The sequence below is a fragment of the Delphinapterus leucas genome, chromosome 2 (assembly GCF_059928025.1).
Source record: "Delphinapterus leucas isolate spDelLeu-1000000601 "Yukka" chromosome 2, BTC_Dleu_Yukka2, whole genome shotgun sequence".
Lineage (NCBI taxonomy): Eukaryota > Metazoa > Chordata > Mammalia > Artiodactyla > Monodontidae > Delphinapterus > Delphinapterus leucas.
Window position 1 is genome coordinate 63,675,056 of NC_143130.1, and position 17,976 is coordinate 63,693,031.

The 17,976-nt window shown below is 42.3% G+C and overlaps 1 protein-coding gene across 2 annotated transcripts in view; it reads left to right on the top strand.

Moving 5' to 3' along the window:
* The first annotated feature begins 4,376 nt into the window (after positions 1 to 4,376).
* The window catches only part of PTPN9 (protein tyrosine phosphatase non-receptor type 9), an 85,225-nt gene continuing 71,625 nt past the window's right edge, over positions 4,377 to 17,976 (top strand). The window contains exons 1-2 of one of the 2 annotated variants that reach the window (XM_089906982.1): positions 4,377 to 4,614; positions 4,707 to 5,081. In XM_089906982.1, the coding sequence (XP_089763108.1) occupies positions 5,019 to 5,081 (63 nt within the window). In that variant the 5' untranslated portion in view covers positions 4,377 to 4,614; positions 4,707 to 5,018. Of the gene's footprint in view, positions 4,615 to 4,706; positions 5,082 to 17,976 lie in introns of those variants that run through there. The other variant, XM_022580083.3, reaches the window with a different exon arrangement.

Below are 17,976 nucleotides of genomic sequence, written 5' to 3' on the forward strand. Positions count from 1 at the left end.
TACGACAATGGTAAGACAGAGGTCTCAGAGTTAAGGTGGCTATCTTTTTTTTTTTTTTGTAATATTTATTTATTTATTTATTTGGCTTCACCGGGCTGGGGATGAAACCCGGGCCCCCTGCATTGGGAATGTGGAGTCTTAACCACTGGACCACCAGGGAAGTCCCAAGGTGGTTGTCTTTTTTTTTTTAAGAGAATTTTTTAAAATTAATTTATTTTATTTTTGGCTGTGTTGAGTCTTCATTGCTGCCCATGGGCTTTCTCTAGTTGCAGCGAGCGGGGGCTACTCTTCGTTACAGCGTGCTGGCTTCTCATTGCGGTGGCTTCTCTTGTTGCAGAGCGCGGACTCTAGAGCACACGCTTCAGTAGTTGTGGCATGCAGGCTTCGTTGCTCCGTGGCATGTGGGATCTACCCAGAGCAGGGCTTGAACCCGTGTCCCCTGCATTGGCAGGCGGATTCTTAACCTCTGTGCCGCCAGGAAAGTCTGGTTATCTTCTTAATTCAGTCATTCAATACATATTTATGAAGAATCTGTGTACTAGGTTCTAGGCTCTAGGCACTGAGGGTACAGGGGCCTACAGATGTGGTTCCCACCTTCCTGGCTAAGCAGGCAGACTCTAGGCCAATGACATGGAAACACGTACACAATTACAAATTGTGATCAACTCTCTTTTAAAAAAAACAAGATGGTGCTAGGAGAGAGAGTAACAAGGAGCAGTTCAGGGAGTAGTCAAGGAAGATCTTGCTGAGGAAGTGACTTTTGAGCTGAGACCTTAAGGATGAGTCAGATTTGTTTGGTGAAGGAGGTGGGAGGAAGGGGAGGATAAGCTTTCTAGACAGAGACCTGAAACCTATGCTTTAAAAGCAAAAAACAAAAGTTCAACCCATAACACCCCTCCCCCAAAGGGTCCCCCTTTGTAATTTATTTTCCATTTTCAGATTTCAGTTCATGTTAATTTAATAAAAATGTGATTGTCTGTCACCTATACTCCCCCAACCCTACCCTAGCCTTCCTTCTGAGGTCCTGCAGCCAAGCATTCAAAAGTCCAGGGCTATGTCAACACATATGGATCTTCCTTATATATATATTTTAAAGATCAAAACTTCAGCTATCTCATACTGTGATGGAGAGATTAGATGAATGAAACTCGGTGTCTGGCACCTGGTAAGGATACAATAAGTGGAACTTATTAGTTCAGTGTATGTGTGTACCATGATTTATTTACTGAGTTTCTTATTGATTGGCCATTATATTGTTTCCAATCTTTTGTATTACAAATTGTTTTACAGTCTCTAAGATCTGATTGAGCAGGATGACAGTATCATTCTTGATTTTGTTAGTTCAAGCCTGCAGTTAAAGGCAAGACTTTGTACTCTGATTCTCCTAAGTTTTGCCACTCAGAGCAAATCCAGCCAGCCGCCTTGCACTTGGTTTTGTTCCCCACGCCTCTGCTCAAAAACTTCCAAACATTGTCCTGTTTGGACTGTGATAGGCAACAGTTCCAGAAAACTGTTCCCTTACACACCCACACGCCCACACACACAGCTGTGCCTCTGAAAACTCCGCTGAGTTCTCTCTCCTAGCTCATTCTGTTAAACTTCTCTCTTAAAATTTTCCTCACCCAATACCTGCACAAGGAGTCAGAATGCTTGGATTCAAGTTCTAATTCAATACTAATTAATTAGCTGTGCGACACCAACCACTGGCATCCTGAGGATCATTGGGCAAAACAAATGTAAAAATGTAAATAGTGGGTTGAGAGACTCCATCCTCTTCTGTGTCCACTCAGTGGTTTGTACTACTCAGGTTCTGCAATTTCTTACTCTAGCTTAGTCCTAGAGCCATTTGCCTGCTTAGGGAGAAAAACTAGATTTGTTACTATTTAAAAAATTTTTGGAAAAGTTTATACATCCACGTGCAAAATTTAAACATACATACACACAATGTTGTTAGAAGCCAAGATAGTGGTAACTCGAGTAATGACTGGGAGGGGACATAAGGAGGGCTTTGGAAAGTTGGGAATTTCTTGATCTGTATGCTGGTTACGTGGGTGTGTTTAGTTTATGAAATTCACCATGCTGTACACATATTTTCATCTTTCTGTATGTATATTATATGTTGTTGACTTTAAAAAAATGCACAACGTGAGAGTTGCAAGTTAAGTTTTATTTGGGGCAAAATGAGGACCGCAGCTGGGGAGACAGCATTTCAGATAGCTCTGAGAAACTGCTTCAAAGAGGCAGGGGGGAAGGTCAGTATATATGTGATTTTGGTGAAGGGGGAGTACATGCAATCAAGCACATATTTTTTTACAGAAGATTTCTGCTAGTCTCGTACAGGTTACTGCTAGTCACGAGGAGCAGACGTCACCACGAAGGATTTTAGTGCTTTTCTAGATATGAGGAGATACAAGAATTGGGCTCATAAAATTGGCTCTTGAAGATATCTAACTATCTGAAGACCTGTTCTGCCAGTTTTTCCCAGAGCACAGAGCGCCTCATGTCTGCGCTCCACCTGAGCTCCTTTCAGGGCTGTCGAAAGTCAGCAGCTACAGCAGCTCATGATTTAATCCTTGTAGAGGTGGATGGCAAGTGCCCATGGAAAATGCCAATTCGTAGTTGACAATGTCAATAGAAAGCTTTAAAAAAACCTTAAAGGGACTTTCCTGGTGGCGCAGTGGTTAAGAATCCCCCTGCCAATGCAGGGGACACAGGTTCGATCCCTGGTCCAGGAAGGTCCCACATGCTCCGGAGCAACTAAGCCCATGTGCCACAACTACTGAGCCTATGCTCTAGCGCCCGCAAGCCACAACTGCTAAGCCCGCATGCCACAACTACTGAAGCCCCCACGCCTAGAGCCCATGCTCCACAACAAGAGAGGCCACCGCAATGAGAAGCCCGTGCACCGCAATGAAGAGTAGCCCCTGCTCGCCGCAACTAGAGAAAGCCCACGCACAGCGATGAAGACCCAACACAGCCAAAAATAAATAAACACACAAGAAACCCTTAAAATGTATAATTGACCATATAGGGAAAAGTCTCCCTCTTCCCTTCTGTTCCTTAGAATCCCAGTTCCCCTCCTGGGAGACAGCCACTGCTATCTTTCTTGTGTATCCTCTCAAAGCTTTTCTATGTATAAATAAATTTACAAATACACATTCATTTTTTTCTTTATACAAATGACAGCATATTATACACACTATTTGGGTCTTGCTTTTTTTCCCTTAATAACATAGCTCAGGGATCATTCCATTCCTTACATGTGGAAGAGACCACTGTCTTGTTCATTGTTGTAAACTTAGTGCAGACCCCAGTGCCTGGCATATAAACATACTTGCTAAATAGTCTTCCAGAGGAGCATCTGGTTACAATACTGAAACTGTAACTCCTGTATGGGGTAATGAACTCAACCTAGAGTCAGCCTTATTGGTGCAAAGAATAAAGTAACCCACCTGAGACAGAAACAGTACCAACCACCAGGGGTTTCTTCTCTAACCAAGTGCAGCCTGAAGTTTTTATTGCAATGGTGCAGAAATGAGGTGAGGTCAGAGGTTGCTTTTAAAGTCCTAGAAGGAGCATCAGAACTCAGGACATCTTCCTCAGTTGTCTGAAGACCTCTCCCGTGGGCCTAGCTCTGTGCGCTCTCCAGGTTTCAACCTTTGGCACTAGTTGTGGCACTCACTTGTTAGTTGGGTCCCTTTTAGAGTATTTATTTTTGGTCTGGAATGATGCAAAAACATGCCAGACCCAGCCCTGCCTTCCCAGTGCCCCCTCTACTCCCAAACTGACTCCCGTAAGACCCCCAAGCTCTTTGCCGCGCTCGCCTTAGTGAAAATCAAAGGCTTGCAAATGCTGCATGATTCCCGAAAGAGGTTCGAAATCTGATGCTGTTTTTCTGAGAGACTAAAATTAGCCATAGGTGATGGATTACAGGATACCGCGGGCCAGGGTCTGCTCCTTCCACCTGCGCATCCTGGACTTAGTAAGCAACCTTTTCAGGGTCTTTCAGTCAGGAAGTGACGTGGAAATAGATGAGGATTGCGGGTTCCTCACAAGTAAGTGGTAGTAGCAAGTAACCCCAGGCCAGGTGTCCGTGGGCAGCTAGTTTTCAAACATATGCATTTTTTCCCTCCTCCACGGAGCTTAACCTCTTGAAACTCTTCCTTCCTTTTTTTTCGCTCCACGCTCCTCCAGTCGCCGGAGCCCCTCCCCCGCCCTGGTTCCTCTGGGTCTCCCCTCCCCCCGCCGGCCTCCCCCGCCCCCTCCTCTTGGCGTCCCCCTCCTCTAGCTCCGCTGCCCCCGCCCCCGGGCTCCTCTCTGTCTCCCCCTCCCGGGCTGCGTCCGAGCTCTGCCGGGCCCTTTTCGTCGCCTGTTTGTGAATGAGACGCTCAGTTTCTCAATGGAGCCGCGGGGGGCTCGGGCGGCCGCAGTGCGGCCGCAGCACTGGCCTTGAGCCGGGAGGGGGGCGCGTTTCTCTCGCTCCTTCCCTCCCTCCCGTCACCGCGGCTTTTGAGGAACGGGGCTGAGAGGCAGCAGCGCAGGTCGCAGGGCCCCGCATCCCCGAGGACTCCTGCAGGAGCCGGAGTGCCGCCGAGGAAGCTGGACGCCGAGGAGGTAGGGGGCCTTCCGAAAATTTCCCCCGCGGCCCTTCGTTCTGGGCTTAGAAAGTTCTCGATTTCACGTTTCTTTTTTTTAATCCCGATTAGCTCCTCGCCTGCACTATTTTTTTTTTTTTTTCCGGGAGAGTTGGGGGAGTGTGAGGAACGGAACGAAGAAAATAAAAAAGGATTTCCGCCCAGAAGAGAGCGACAGTTCTGAGAGCTTTTTCTTAAGGAAACAGAAGCGGCGTTTGCGGCCGCTGCGGGCGCCGGGCCCCGCCGGCCTAGCTATGCGCGAGCCGGCCCCGGGCTGCTGAGGCGCGGGCACGCGGAAGCGGAGGCCCACCGCACCGGGCTCCCCGCGCTCCCGGGCGACTTCTGTTCGCCGGCGGGAGCGGCGGCGGCGACGGCGGCGGCGGGATGGAGCCCACGACCGCGCCCCAGCCCGACATGGCGCCGGAGCTGACCCCGGAGGAGGAGCAGGTAAGCGGGGCTGCGGCCGCGGCGGTGGGTGTGTCCGGACACCTCAGGCCTAGCCTGGCTGTGCTCTTCGCGGCCGGGGGTCCGCGGTGGCCTCCAGCCCCCCGCCCCCGGCGGCCGCGCCCCAGGCCGTCATCCCCCGAAGCCGGGGGGCGCTGCTGGTCGCTGCTCTCGCTCCCGGCCTCTTCTGTCTGCTGCTTACCGGTCGCATATTGCCCCCTCCCCTATTCCGGTGATGATTAAAGTTTCTCGAATTGGGGGCCTCCCTTTACCTCTGCCAACATCTCCCCGTCCCCGACGTTTGCAGAACACCTACTTTGCCTCCGGCCCTGCCATCCCTGTACGTGTTTTGCTTCATTCCGTGAGGGTTTGTGGTTTTTTAAGGGCAGGAAAAGCCCCACTTTGGGGGCCGGATTCCTGCGGGGACTGTCTCCCCTCCCCAGGACAGTGATAGGCACTGAGTCCATAGATGCCCTAGATTTTCAGACGAGCCTCTCGGGCTTCTTAGAGGGCTGTGGCCTACTTGGACAGATTCTGGAAGATCCAGGCCTTCTCAGGCTCCCGAAGTCCCTAGCCTTGACCGCCCTCTTTAGCTCTCTGCCGCTGGGCGCATCCCCTCACCCCCACTTCCCTCCCCGCATCTCATCTCACTGTCTCCATCTTTCTGAAGCCTACATTGAGCTCCATTGTCCCTTAAAGCTTAAGACTTTCAGTTCCCAGAAGGAAGTGGTTTGTCGTGTCATTTGGGGGGCTTGGGTAAGGGAAGAGCTCAGGGCCTTTATAACTTTCCCTCGCCCACATTCCTGTTGGGGAGACATGGACCACTCCTTCTGAGGATGGTAGGAAAGTCTTGTTAGCTGAGATTGGAACCCTAAAGTCTTTTCGCTGTCTCTTCCTTGGCACTGCCCACACCCATGCTCAAATAAATATAGCCATGGTCTGATTTGTTTAAAAACAAAACAAACAAACAAAAAACCCCTAAAATAAGAAAAAGGTGAACTATGCTGGTAACCCATTTCGAGCTTGCCAGCCCTTGCTCCCAAAGGACCACATCTGGTAGTACAGTCTCTAGTGTGGAGACAGTCTGGTTTTACAAACTAATATTGGTTAATGGGCTTAAGAGCTGATTTTTAAAAAACGCTTGACTTTTCTCCTCATTTGTGGAGATGACATTTTTCATATTTGGCTTCAGACCACAGTCTTTTCTTTTGACGCCTAGAGATAAAATCAGCATGGGGAAAAAAAATCTGCTGCTCTGTATAAGCAGTAGTAATATCCCGGTAACTGAAATTAATGTTAATAAAATGCTAGTCAGGGCCTAGTCCAAGCAGGTGGCCAAGGAGCCCACCTTGCCAAAATTAGGGAAATACTATCAGTACTTCAGCACTAAGGTGTGATGGTGTTCGGTTGATTTTAAAGGGGCAAAACTCTTTCACTTCTTTTTCTAGGGCTAGTCAGATTTGAAGTTTTTATGTTTCTAAGACTTGAGGGAATCAGTATTCCACTATGAAAATGCCATGTGGCTGTGAATTAAAAAATTAAAACTGAGAAAAGTAAATATTAAAGTATTCATAGTATTGATAAAGTATTAGCTTTACTCTGTATATGTATGTGTGTATACATATATGCAACTGTGTTTAGTAAAAATCTTTTACATCGAATGAATGTGATGGGAATTAACAAGGACTGGATGGAAATAGTAAAATATATGTATATTAAGATCAAGAAGTTATGTGGGTTTTTTTTAACCATATGTTTTCCTACAAAATACCAAGGTTTCTACAGGCACTTCAAAATGTTGAAACACAAACATAAAAGCATAATTCCAATTGTGGTAATACCAGATAAAATTTCATATCTTAGTTTAATATCACATGAGAGTACTCTTTTTTTTGAGAGTACTCTTAACTGTTAAGATTTCTTTAAAATATCTAAACTAAACAGCAACAAATGCATGTTAGTCTTATCAAAGTAGTTGTCATGGGAAATGACATATTCATTCCATAATGCTGCCTCATTGTTCAAACCAGTTTTAGAACTCATTTGGAGTTGATTTCAAAGCTTGTGGCAGAATCTTTGAAATATCTTCAGTGTTGGAAAAATCTTGTACATTTGAGAGTCAGTTTGATTTTTGGAAATAGAAAAAAATCTTTTGGAATCCTATTTCATGGGTAAAGTAGGGGATCAAACTGGATAACACAGTTTCAGACCCTTTGTGCGCTGTGTAAACTGCTTTAAAGATGTTTCTGGAGCAGATCCCTCTCAAATGGTACCTCTTTCTACACAGTCATGCAAATCATAAACCCAAAAGTTTTCTTGGATACTTTGTTCTCCCTCAGCCCCTGTGTATTATATACATCATCAGGTTTTCCTGAATATCTCCTGAACTCTTTGACTTCTTCCACCACCACCACCATTATCATCATCCTAGTCCAAGCACTGTCATATCCTGACAGAATTTTTGTTTCCTACTTGATTCATCTGCATTCCTTAGCTCTTATTCGAGAAACCAAAGGCAAACTGCAAATCTGATTGCATCTTCCCTTTGGCCTACCTGCCACCAAAATAAGCATTCATAAAACCCTCAGTGGCTTTTCATCGCTTTTGGGATTGACAGCTCTTGAATGATTGTTACATCTCTTGAATATGGTCTACAATGCCTCAGCCCTTTTGCGGTTTAGATCCCTAGCTAATTCTCACACTTCATCTTTGCTCCAGGCACACTGGCCTTTTGGTCCTGCATTCTTGCCTGTTTCCTTCTGTTACAGGGTCTTTGCACAAGTTGCTTTCCTCTCTCTGGAAATACCCTCCACTGGTAACTCCCTCTTCATCCTTCAGCTCCCAGCTTCCACTTCCTCGGGAAGGTGTTCCTTGATCTCCCCAATTAGGTTAGATCTGCTGCTGGCTCTCAGAGTACCATGTACTGTCCTTTATATCACTTACCACAAGTTTACACTATTTGTATGATTGTATGACTGGAAGCTCCGTGAGGCTTGGAACTGTGTCTGCATTTGCTCACCATCGTACGCACATTGCCAGTCATAATGACTGGCACTCAATGGACGTTCAGGAAGTACTTGTGGGATGAAAAGTAGTTCTATATGAGATTTGTACATAGACAGCGTCGTCTCCTTTCAGAGTGGCTTATACAAATAAGGACGGGGGCTTCCCTGGTGGTGCAGTGGTTAAGAATCCGCCTTCCAATGCAGGGGACACGGGTTTGAGCCCTGGTCCGGGAAGATCCCACATGCCGCAGAGCAACTAAGCCCGTGTGCCACAACTACTGAGTCTGCACTCTAGAGCCCATGAGCCTGTGTGCTACAACTACTGAAGCCCGCGCGCCTAGAGCCTGTGCTCCACAAGAGAAGCCACTGCAATAAGCCCGCACACCGCAACAAAGACTAGCCCCCACTCGCCGCAACTAGAGAAAGCCTGCACGCAGCAATGAAGACCCAATGCAGCCAAAAATAAATAAATAAAATAATTAATTAAAAAAATAAGGATGTTCCTTATTTTTATATATGTTTTTAAGGTCATCATTATTAATTCATAGTTTCATTTCCTATCTAGGCATGTGCTGAACTGATATTATACCAAGTCCTTTGTAACTTATGATGTTTCTTGCCTTTATTTTTTCAGTTCTCAATATTATAAAGCCTACAGTTGAGTTACAAGAAAAATGTATGCTTTGCCTTTAACAAGTTTACATGAATGACAACAGAGTAATAATAGTAATTGTTTCCTGTGCTTCTGCTTTGAGTCAGGCTCTGTGCTGGGCATTTCACATACAGTTAATCCTCATAAGATTGGAATAATTATCTCATTTTGCAAACGAGGAAACTCAGACTGAGAGGAGGAAATTGCCCAAGTTCACATAGCTAGCAAGTGATGGAGCCAAGATTTCCACCCAGCTCTAGGTTATTCTGCCTCCACTGCAAATGTTCCCTCTATTACACTAACTACCTTACATCTCATGAAGCAATTAACCAGTTTAATAAGATGCCTACATGGGTGTATGATAGCTAATTTTGTGGGGTTTGGTATTGATATGTGTGTTTGATTTTGAAGATGCTTTTTTAAAAAATAAATTATTTATCTATGGCTGTGTTGGGTCTTCGTTGCTGTGTGCAGCTTTCTCTAGGTGTGGCGAGCAGGGGCTACTCTTCGTTGCAGTGTGCGGGTTTCTCATTGCAGTGGCTTTTCTCGTTGCAGAGCATGGGCTCTAGAGCGCAGCCTCAGTAGTTGTGGCACACGCGCTTAGTTGCTCCGCGGCATGTGGGATCTTCCCAGACCCGGGCTCGAACCCGTGTCCCTTGCATTGGCAGGCAGATTCTTAACCACTGCGCAACCAGGGAAGCCCTGATGATGCTTCTTAAAATATAATTTAAAAAATGCAGACAGGAAAAAATTTGGAAAACCTTTACTCAGACCTGTTTATTGCTAGCAGAAACATATTGTACAGCCTGTGCAAGAAATTATTTTATTATTATTTTTTTAATATATATTTTGCATTTGCTTTATTTATTTTTGGCTGTGTTGGTCTTCGTTGCTGCGCGGGCTTTCTCTAGTTGCGTTGAGTGGGAAGAACTCTTCGTTGCGGTGCGCGGGCTTCTCACTGAGGTGGCTTCTCTTGTTGCGGAGCACGGGCTCTAGAGCGCAGGCTCAGTAGTTGTGGTGCACGGGCTTAGTTGCTCCGCGGCATGTGGGATCTTCCCAGACCAGGGCTCAAACCCGTGTCCCGTGCACTGGCAGGCGGATTCTTAACCACTGCGCCACCAGGGAAGCCCTGTGCAAGAAATTATGATGGAAATTACTCTTGGAAAAAATTTGTTCCTTAAGATAGAGTTGGCAACTCTCTGTTTTGAGGTGTGGTCACAATAAAAATTTATTTTTTAAAATGTGTCCTTTTTCTTTTGTATAAGAGAAATAGCTATTCTTAGAGCCAAATATGAAGAATATTATTTCTCCAAACTGTAAAAACCAAGGTGTTTTTGTGTCAGGAATACATTCTTTTTTTGATATTTTTATGTGTAAATATAAAAGCCTTTCTTAATAGGTTGGCAAAATTGTAAATTTGCCAGTGTGAAGGGTAATTTCTACATTTCAGTACTAATCTTCATTCTTATTATGTTATTGTCTTAATTTTATTTTTCCAAAGCATACACTCACATTTGTAACTTGACCTGAAGTTGGTAATTTTATCGAATTTACTAAATTATAATTAACTTCACCACCAGGGATAGTTAAGGGTGTCTTATTCGACTGTTCTATGTCCATGTAACCTACAGAAAGTGGGGCACCTTCGGTTACGTCTATTTGGGGTAAGTTGTGAGGAGAACACCCTCTTTGCAATAAACCATAACGGAAAGACTTTTAGCGTGGATAATAAGGCTATTTGATGGAATATCTAAGGAATTATAGCCTTTTAGGGTCTTTTGGGTTTTCATGGATTTCCCAGTAATGACCGATAGGACAGAATAGTAGAGTAGTTTTCTAAAGTAGTTATGCTTTTATTCATACCTTCATTTTAGATGGTTTTAATATCTTACGTAGTATTTCTATCACATTAAAAATAATTCATTAGTTTTTAAAAGTTGTTGCAACAAATAATCTACTAGTATTGATTTTCAAAGTCTCCAAAGAAAAGTTTTATTTTAGAGTTCATGTTGTGTAGAGCTTATAGCATTGTTGTAAAGATTAATAAGCTAGTGCACATAGATAGTGATGCATTACATAGTAAGCACTCAGTTAAGTTAGCCATTATCATGATATTCTCCGTTTTTGAATAGTGAAAGATTTTAGAGCCAAGTTAGTTTAAACCAATCCCAAGAGGGGAAAATATTCATGCTGGGGACCATCGCTTAGCATGGATTTTTATGAATGCCAGAAAATAATCATCTTGCAACTTCATAGTATAGTTTTCAAAAACCTATTTTAATTCTGTGCTGTGGTTTGTATTCTTATAACGGGATTTTCTAAAGTTAAAAATTTAACTGCCTTGCAGTGGATTTCAGAGATTTTTGGAATTTTTCCCAAGGGCAGGGGTTTTGTCCTGGTTCTTGTGGCCAAGAACTTCCCTTTTCCCACAGCCTCACATGTCCTGTGCTAAATGTCATCTGTCCCCGTGGAAGTAACCATACGTCAAGGACCAAATGATTCATAATGTTGAGGCCTTCCACAGAGGGGAAGGAGAGGAGGGATAGATGAAGAAGACTCATTCTTTTCATTATTGCCAGTAACTAAAGATATTGTAATTAGCAATTAGGTGAAATCTCATTTGGATGTGAGAATTTTATTCTCTTAAAACTTCTGAGCGTATCAAGGGTCTTGGGCTTTAGGTTTGAATGTTAAAGAGACCTGGAGGTTTTCTCCAAGGAACCTGACCTCTAATACTTACTAATGAATTGAAAAGTAACACAGACACTCTAAAAAGGAGCTGAACTGTTTTACAGAGGTAAAAGTTAAAACTCATTGTAGATCAGTACACCTGAGTCTCATTTTATGACTTGTATACCTTTTTTGTGTTGGAAAAGACATAGTAATGTTGGAATACTCCAACTTTGATTTCTACATATTAAGACCCATTTTATATAGTAGAATGGCTGGTCCACTGCAGTGTCAAGATTAGATGTCATAACCCCTAACTCTGGTTATTCGTTCAGATACTTGGAAGTTCAGTGAAATTTCACACCAGTTTTATCATTCTGCTTTGATGTCTCAGACAATTAGGGGTACTTTCTTTTTCCAAATCAATCACTATCCTCCCCCACCACCCCACCCCATGCCTCCACACAAGAGATCCTTGGTTGGCCTTTCTGGACACTGGAATAGTCACTGTTTTTTTTTTTTAAATGAAATAAAAAAAAATTTTTTTTAGTTTATTTTTTGCTGCGTTGGGTCTTTATTGCTGTGCGTGGGCTTTCTCTAGTTGCAGCGAGCAGGGGCTACTCTTCGTTGCAGTGTGTGGGCTTCTCATTGCGGTGGCTTCTCTTGTTGAAGAGCATGGGCTCTAGGCACGCGGGCTTCAGTAGTTGCAGCAGGCGGGCTCAGTAGTTGTGGCTTGCGGGCTCTGGAGCCCAGGCTCAGTAGTTGTGGCGAACAGGCCTAGTTGCTCCACAGCACGTGGGATCTTCCCGGACCAGGGATCGAATCCAAGTCCCCTGCATTGTCAGGTAGATTCTTAACCACTGCGCCACCAGGGAAGTCCCCTAATCACTGTTTTCTATTCCTCTTCCTCTGGAGTAGGGCCAGATATTCCTAGAACAGGTAGTTTAGCCTGCACTGTTTAGTGCTGAAGGACCTGTACTTACTGGAATGAGCCCTTTCATATATGATTTTGAAAAGGCTCATTAGAACCTAACTGAGATGGCCTGGGGATGCGGGCTGGGAGTGGGAGGCTGGGAAGCTTCAGAGCGCATGGGAAGAGTTGTTTGTTTATTAAGGATTGGTTATCTCTTAGGTCCAGACTATAAAATGATGAAACCAAAACAGTAGATTAGAGGTGACTTTTTCTTTAATTTCTGCTTCTGAGGGAAGTATTCCATTTTTTCTCTGGGAAAGACAGTTTCTGTTATATGTACTGGTTTCCTCTGGAATACCAAATCCATTCAAAACACACACGCACACTTCTTGTCTTTTTGTCCAGCATGGGTGGCACAGATCTGACTAGCCTAATGGAATTATTATGAAACCAGAATTTATTCTCAGAATTGATGGGTTGATTTTAAAGAGAGCCATCCATGACTTTAGTACTGAAGTGTTTGGGGACATTAATCCATTAATTACTTTTTCATTGCTTGAACAACTGGCTAATCTTTACCTTTGCATTTGCTTTTCTATACCTCATTATTACACAATAGACATCATTATTAAAATCAGTCTTTTTTAAAATAGGTTTTTTATATTCTCTACAATGACCATATGTTTCTTTTATAATTAAAACGAATAACTTTTTGTGGAAAGTGCTGCATGCTCTATACAGGTTTAGTATTATACTTATATATAATTATATATTATAAACTGGTGAGATCACAGTATTTAAGATTAATGCAAATCTGGCCCTTTTCTAAACAGAGCTATTTACAAGTGAAATCTGGGCCTTTGGGGAGATGATGGCAATAAGTCTTAGGTAAACTTCAGGAATCCCCGGCTTGCTTTGTGGCTCCAGGCATTTTAATTAATATTTTTGAGTCTGTTTTGTGTTCTTTCCTTAAGGAGCTTTTAGGAGACCTGCTGAATTTAAGTAAAATCTCTTATGGTTACAAAATGCTCAGTAGATATCTGCGATAATAGTATTCTTGCCCTCTATGCTACAGGAGACAATTTTTTTCAGATAAGAATAGGAGGAAAAATTAAGAATCCTACTTTGTAGCAGTGAAATAGAAGATTTCTAGGTAGTCTAAGACTTCTGACAGTTGCCATGCACAAAAACTGTATCTAGAAGGTGGTAGTGAGGCTACCTGTGCTCATTTTTTTGTTTGTTTGTTTTTAATTTATTTTATTTATTTATTTTTGGCTGTGTTGGGTCCTCGTTGGGTCCAGGCGGATTCTTAACCCCTGGGCCACCAGGGAAGTCCCTACCTGTGCTCATTTTATGCTGTTAACACTTAATGAACTATCCATTGGTTCATTTGTTTATTTATTCTTCTAGGTTATAGATTTCTTCTTTAGGTGCACTGATTATCATCTTTTTTTTTTCAGATAAAACTTCAAATGGTCATCTGATGATCTAAAAATGACTCATATTTAGAGTGAAAAGAGTGACAGTTTATATCCTCTTCCATATCTTATTTTAACAGCCTTTGTGAAAAAAATTCTCATTCCACTGTTTATCTCAGTGGTTCTCAACCAGGGTGATTTTAAAACACACCCCCACCCAACATTTGTCAATGACTAGAGATACATTTGATTGTCACAGTTGGGGGGTGCTACTGGGATCTAGTGGGTAGAGGCCAGTAATGCTGCCAAACATCTTATAATGGTGGGCATACAGCCTACCACAACCAAAAGTTAACTGGTCCAAAATGTCAATAGTGCCAAGATTGAAAAACGCTAGTTTATAACTGAAGAATTTTGTAGTTCTTAGGGACAGAGTTACAAATTCTTACTTTTTAATTCAAGGTAAGTCTTTGTTTCACACATTAACTATTCAAATTCTGTGTCCCCAAATACTGGTTTCTGCAATTGACTTCACATACTGAAAAACTCCAGTCTAAAACATAATTATTTTGCAGCATAACCATCACAGAAGATAAAATGAGACGTTTCCACAGCCTTTGCAGGGGTTTTCAGAGATGGGGAGATTTTGTATGACAAGCAGAACACTACTGAGTCCTGCCATGGAATGATGATAATGGGAATTGTAATTTTTGCTTTCCCTTCCAAATATTTCTGTGTTGCTACCAAGTGTCTCTGTTCCTCCAGTGAGTGAGGTGATTATTCTGTATCAATCTCTTTTTCCTTTTCATGTTAATGTCTCCTAAGAGGAAGGTTTAACAGATCATAAACAGAAATACAATTTGTTCATTCAGGAGTCATTTATTGTCTGTTGCTGTGTGCTAGGTTCTTGTTCAGCATGGATTGAGGGCTCTCTGTCCTTAAGGAATTGCCCTCCAGTTCTCTGTAGGCAGTTCTTGAATTGTGGGGTACCCACCAAGGAGGAGGACCTCTTATCTACAGTGAGGACAGGGACTCAATCTTATACATCCTTAGTGTACATTGTGAGAGTTCAAAATATGTTTGCTGAAGAATGAGTGAAACTGTATACATTGAAATTACTTATTCCTCACACACCCATAAAGTATTATTTTGTTTAGGATGATTATCTTCCTGACATAGGAATGATGTTCAGAGGCTTTCAGTAATCCACCGAGGAGGCAACACTGGAACTCAAACTCTTCTGATTAAATGTAGTGCTGCTCTCTCTAGTAGACTTCATTTCTCTTAACCACGTGTTTCTATGTATGACACATCTATATACATATACACCAGAAACGGCTCTTTCTTGGCGTTTGTGGGTTAAAAGTTCCTGGTTTCAGCCATTCACAAGTTTCTCTACAGAGATGTGCCTGAATTGTTCCTAGCTGCTTATTGTACATTTATGAAAAATTATATGCTTTAATGGGGTCAGTGAACTTGAAGTTTCATATAGGTCTCTGGCTGTACCTCTCAGAATGTTGTAGGTTTACTCTTTGCCTTTATAAAACCAGTCTTTAGTTTTCTATATGTAGAGTTTAATCTTTCAGATATTATTATCAGCATAATGCGGAAGTATATATGGTATATTTGCCTACCAGTAATTAGGATTAGACTACAGCTCTTTAAATTGTTTTGTCCATGACACCTTCAGTTTGCCCATGTTTTTGTCTGTACTTAAGCTACTACTAGATTTCCCTTCTTAACTCTCGCCAAGTATAAAAGTTGAGGATGAAAATTTTTCCAAAAAAGGATTTTTTTCTCCTTTTTACTTTCTATACTTACAAATTTTCTCTTTCTTAGATTTTTAAAGGAAGAAAAAGAGTTAACTAAGAGAGAGACCTGAAACCTTGAACATGAACATGAGCAAAAGAAAACAGATTTATTTGGGAATGGCCATTTGTCTCATTGACTTTAGCTCTTCTGTCCCAGGAAACTCCAGAAGTGAAGAGAAAACAATATTTCTGGCTAGGTCAGGGATATAGCTAGTAAGATTAAAATATACAGAATTTTCCATCATACTTTTGTTTTCAAAAATAAATCTTTTTAGATTAGGATTCTAAATGTTTTAGCGAAACCATCTGACATTTCTCATACTGAATGCTGGTATACCATTTTGTTTATAGGAAAAACTCAGCATTGTTATGGAATTAAGTTAACAGAAACATTTTTAAAAAATTGAAAACCATCCATCTTTTTTTTTTTTTTCCTTTAAGCACCCAAAGCATCATTTTCTTTCATAGTTGATATCAAGCTAGGGAAATGTTAGCTTTGGAGGTGATTTTGTGAGAAAATTAGAAGCAGCTAGAAACTTGTGTTTTGAATGAAATTGCTAAGACCATTTGAACATGGAAACTAGTCAGAACCTCTAATTGTTGTCATGCTGTCCTTACAGCGCTACAAGTAATTGTAAAAGCCCACGTCAAACTCATGATAATAATAGTGGCTAAGCACTAATTAGGATGGCTATAATTTAAAAAAAAAGAGAGAGAGAGAAAGAAAATAACAAATGTTGGCATTGCTGGTGGGAATGTAAAATGGTACAGCCACAGTGGAAAACAGCCTGATGGTTTCTCAAAAGATTAAACATAGAACTACCGTATGACGCAGCAATTTCGTTTGTAGGTATATATCCAAAAGAATTAAAAGCAGGGAATTCCCTGGCGGTCCAGTGGTTAGGACTCCACACTTCCACTGTAGGGGGCGCAGGTTCGATCCCTAGTCGGGGAACTGAGATCCTGCACGCCATGCAGCGCAGCCAAAAACAAACAAAAAACAAAGTTATAAAAGAATTAAAAGTAGGCATTCAAATAGATACATGTACATGCATGTCATAGCAACCCGAGTGGCCAATGATAGATGAATAGCTAAGCAAAATGTAGTGTATACATACAATGGAATATTATTCAGCTTTAAAAAGGAAGGAAATTTTGATATATGATACAATATGGATGGGCCTTGAAAACATTCTGATTACTGAAGTAAGCCAGACACAGAAGACAAATGTATGAGGTACCTAGATAGCCAAATTCATGGAGACAGAGAGTAGAATACCAGGGGCTGGGAGGAGATGGAAAGGAGGAGTTATTGTTTGATGGGTACACAGTTTTTGTTGAGGGTGATGGAAAAGTTTTGGGTATAGATAGTGGTGATGGTTATCCAACTTTGTGAATGCATTTAATGCCACTGAATTGTATACTTATGAATGGTAAAAATTATAAGTATTTTGTATATTTTACCACAGTAAAAAAATAATGGCTAAGCACTATTCAAAGTGCTTTACGGGTTTTAGTTCATTTAGTGAATAATGCAGCTGGTGAGTCAAAGGAAAGAGAATAGGTGTTACTTCCACTTCTCTGGCTGCTGATCTTGAGCCTAGAATCTCTTACACAAGTACCATTTATTGGTTACAGGATGTATCTATGTTAATGATTTGTTAGAATGTGAATTGTCATCTGTTTGAACTCCTGAATATTTCACCTGTGAGATCCAGTTGAGGTTTACTCTGTAGGAGAAAAAGGAGTTTTCTGTGTAGGACAAAGCACTGAGTGTTATGATGCAAACGAACCCATATATGTATAGTGTCCTCATCTCCCCCCGTCCCCCGTCCCAGAACTATACTGGGAATGACTTGAAATATTGTTGATCTAGAGCAGTGGTTCTCAATGTGTAGTCTCCAGACCAGAAACATGGGCATGCCCTCGGAGCTTGTTAAAAGTGCACATATTCAAGTGCATCCCAGACCTACTGAATCAGAAACTCTAGAGGTGAGGTCCAACAATATGCATTTTAACAAGTCTCCAAATGCACGTTCAAGTTTGAGAACTAGTAGTCCAGAGAATAACTAGGGTGCTGTTGTGCTTGTCGGGAAACCACCTAGAAGTGAGTTTAGACACTTAGGCTCACTTCAGAAAGGGAAGGCCTGGATTTACTAATTGGCTGTGGAACTCTAGGTATTAGAGCTAGTCTGAACTGGATGAAACCTGCAGGAATCATCTGATTCTGTACTAGAACTGTGCTGTTCCAAGGGAGAGGAACGGTAAGGCAAGGCTCTCAAAGACTAGCATTTACCATGATTTCTCTGATCCAAAGAAAGAGCAGAGGGCTTCCCTGGTGGTGCAGTGGTTAAGAATCCGCCTGCCAATGCAGGGAACACGGGTGTGAGCCCTGGTCTGGGAAAATCCCACATGCTGTGGAGCAACTA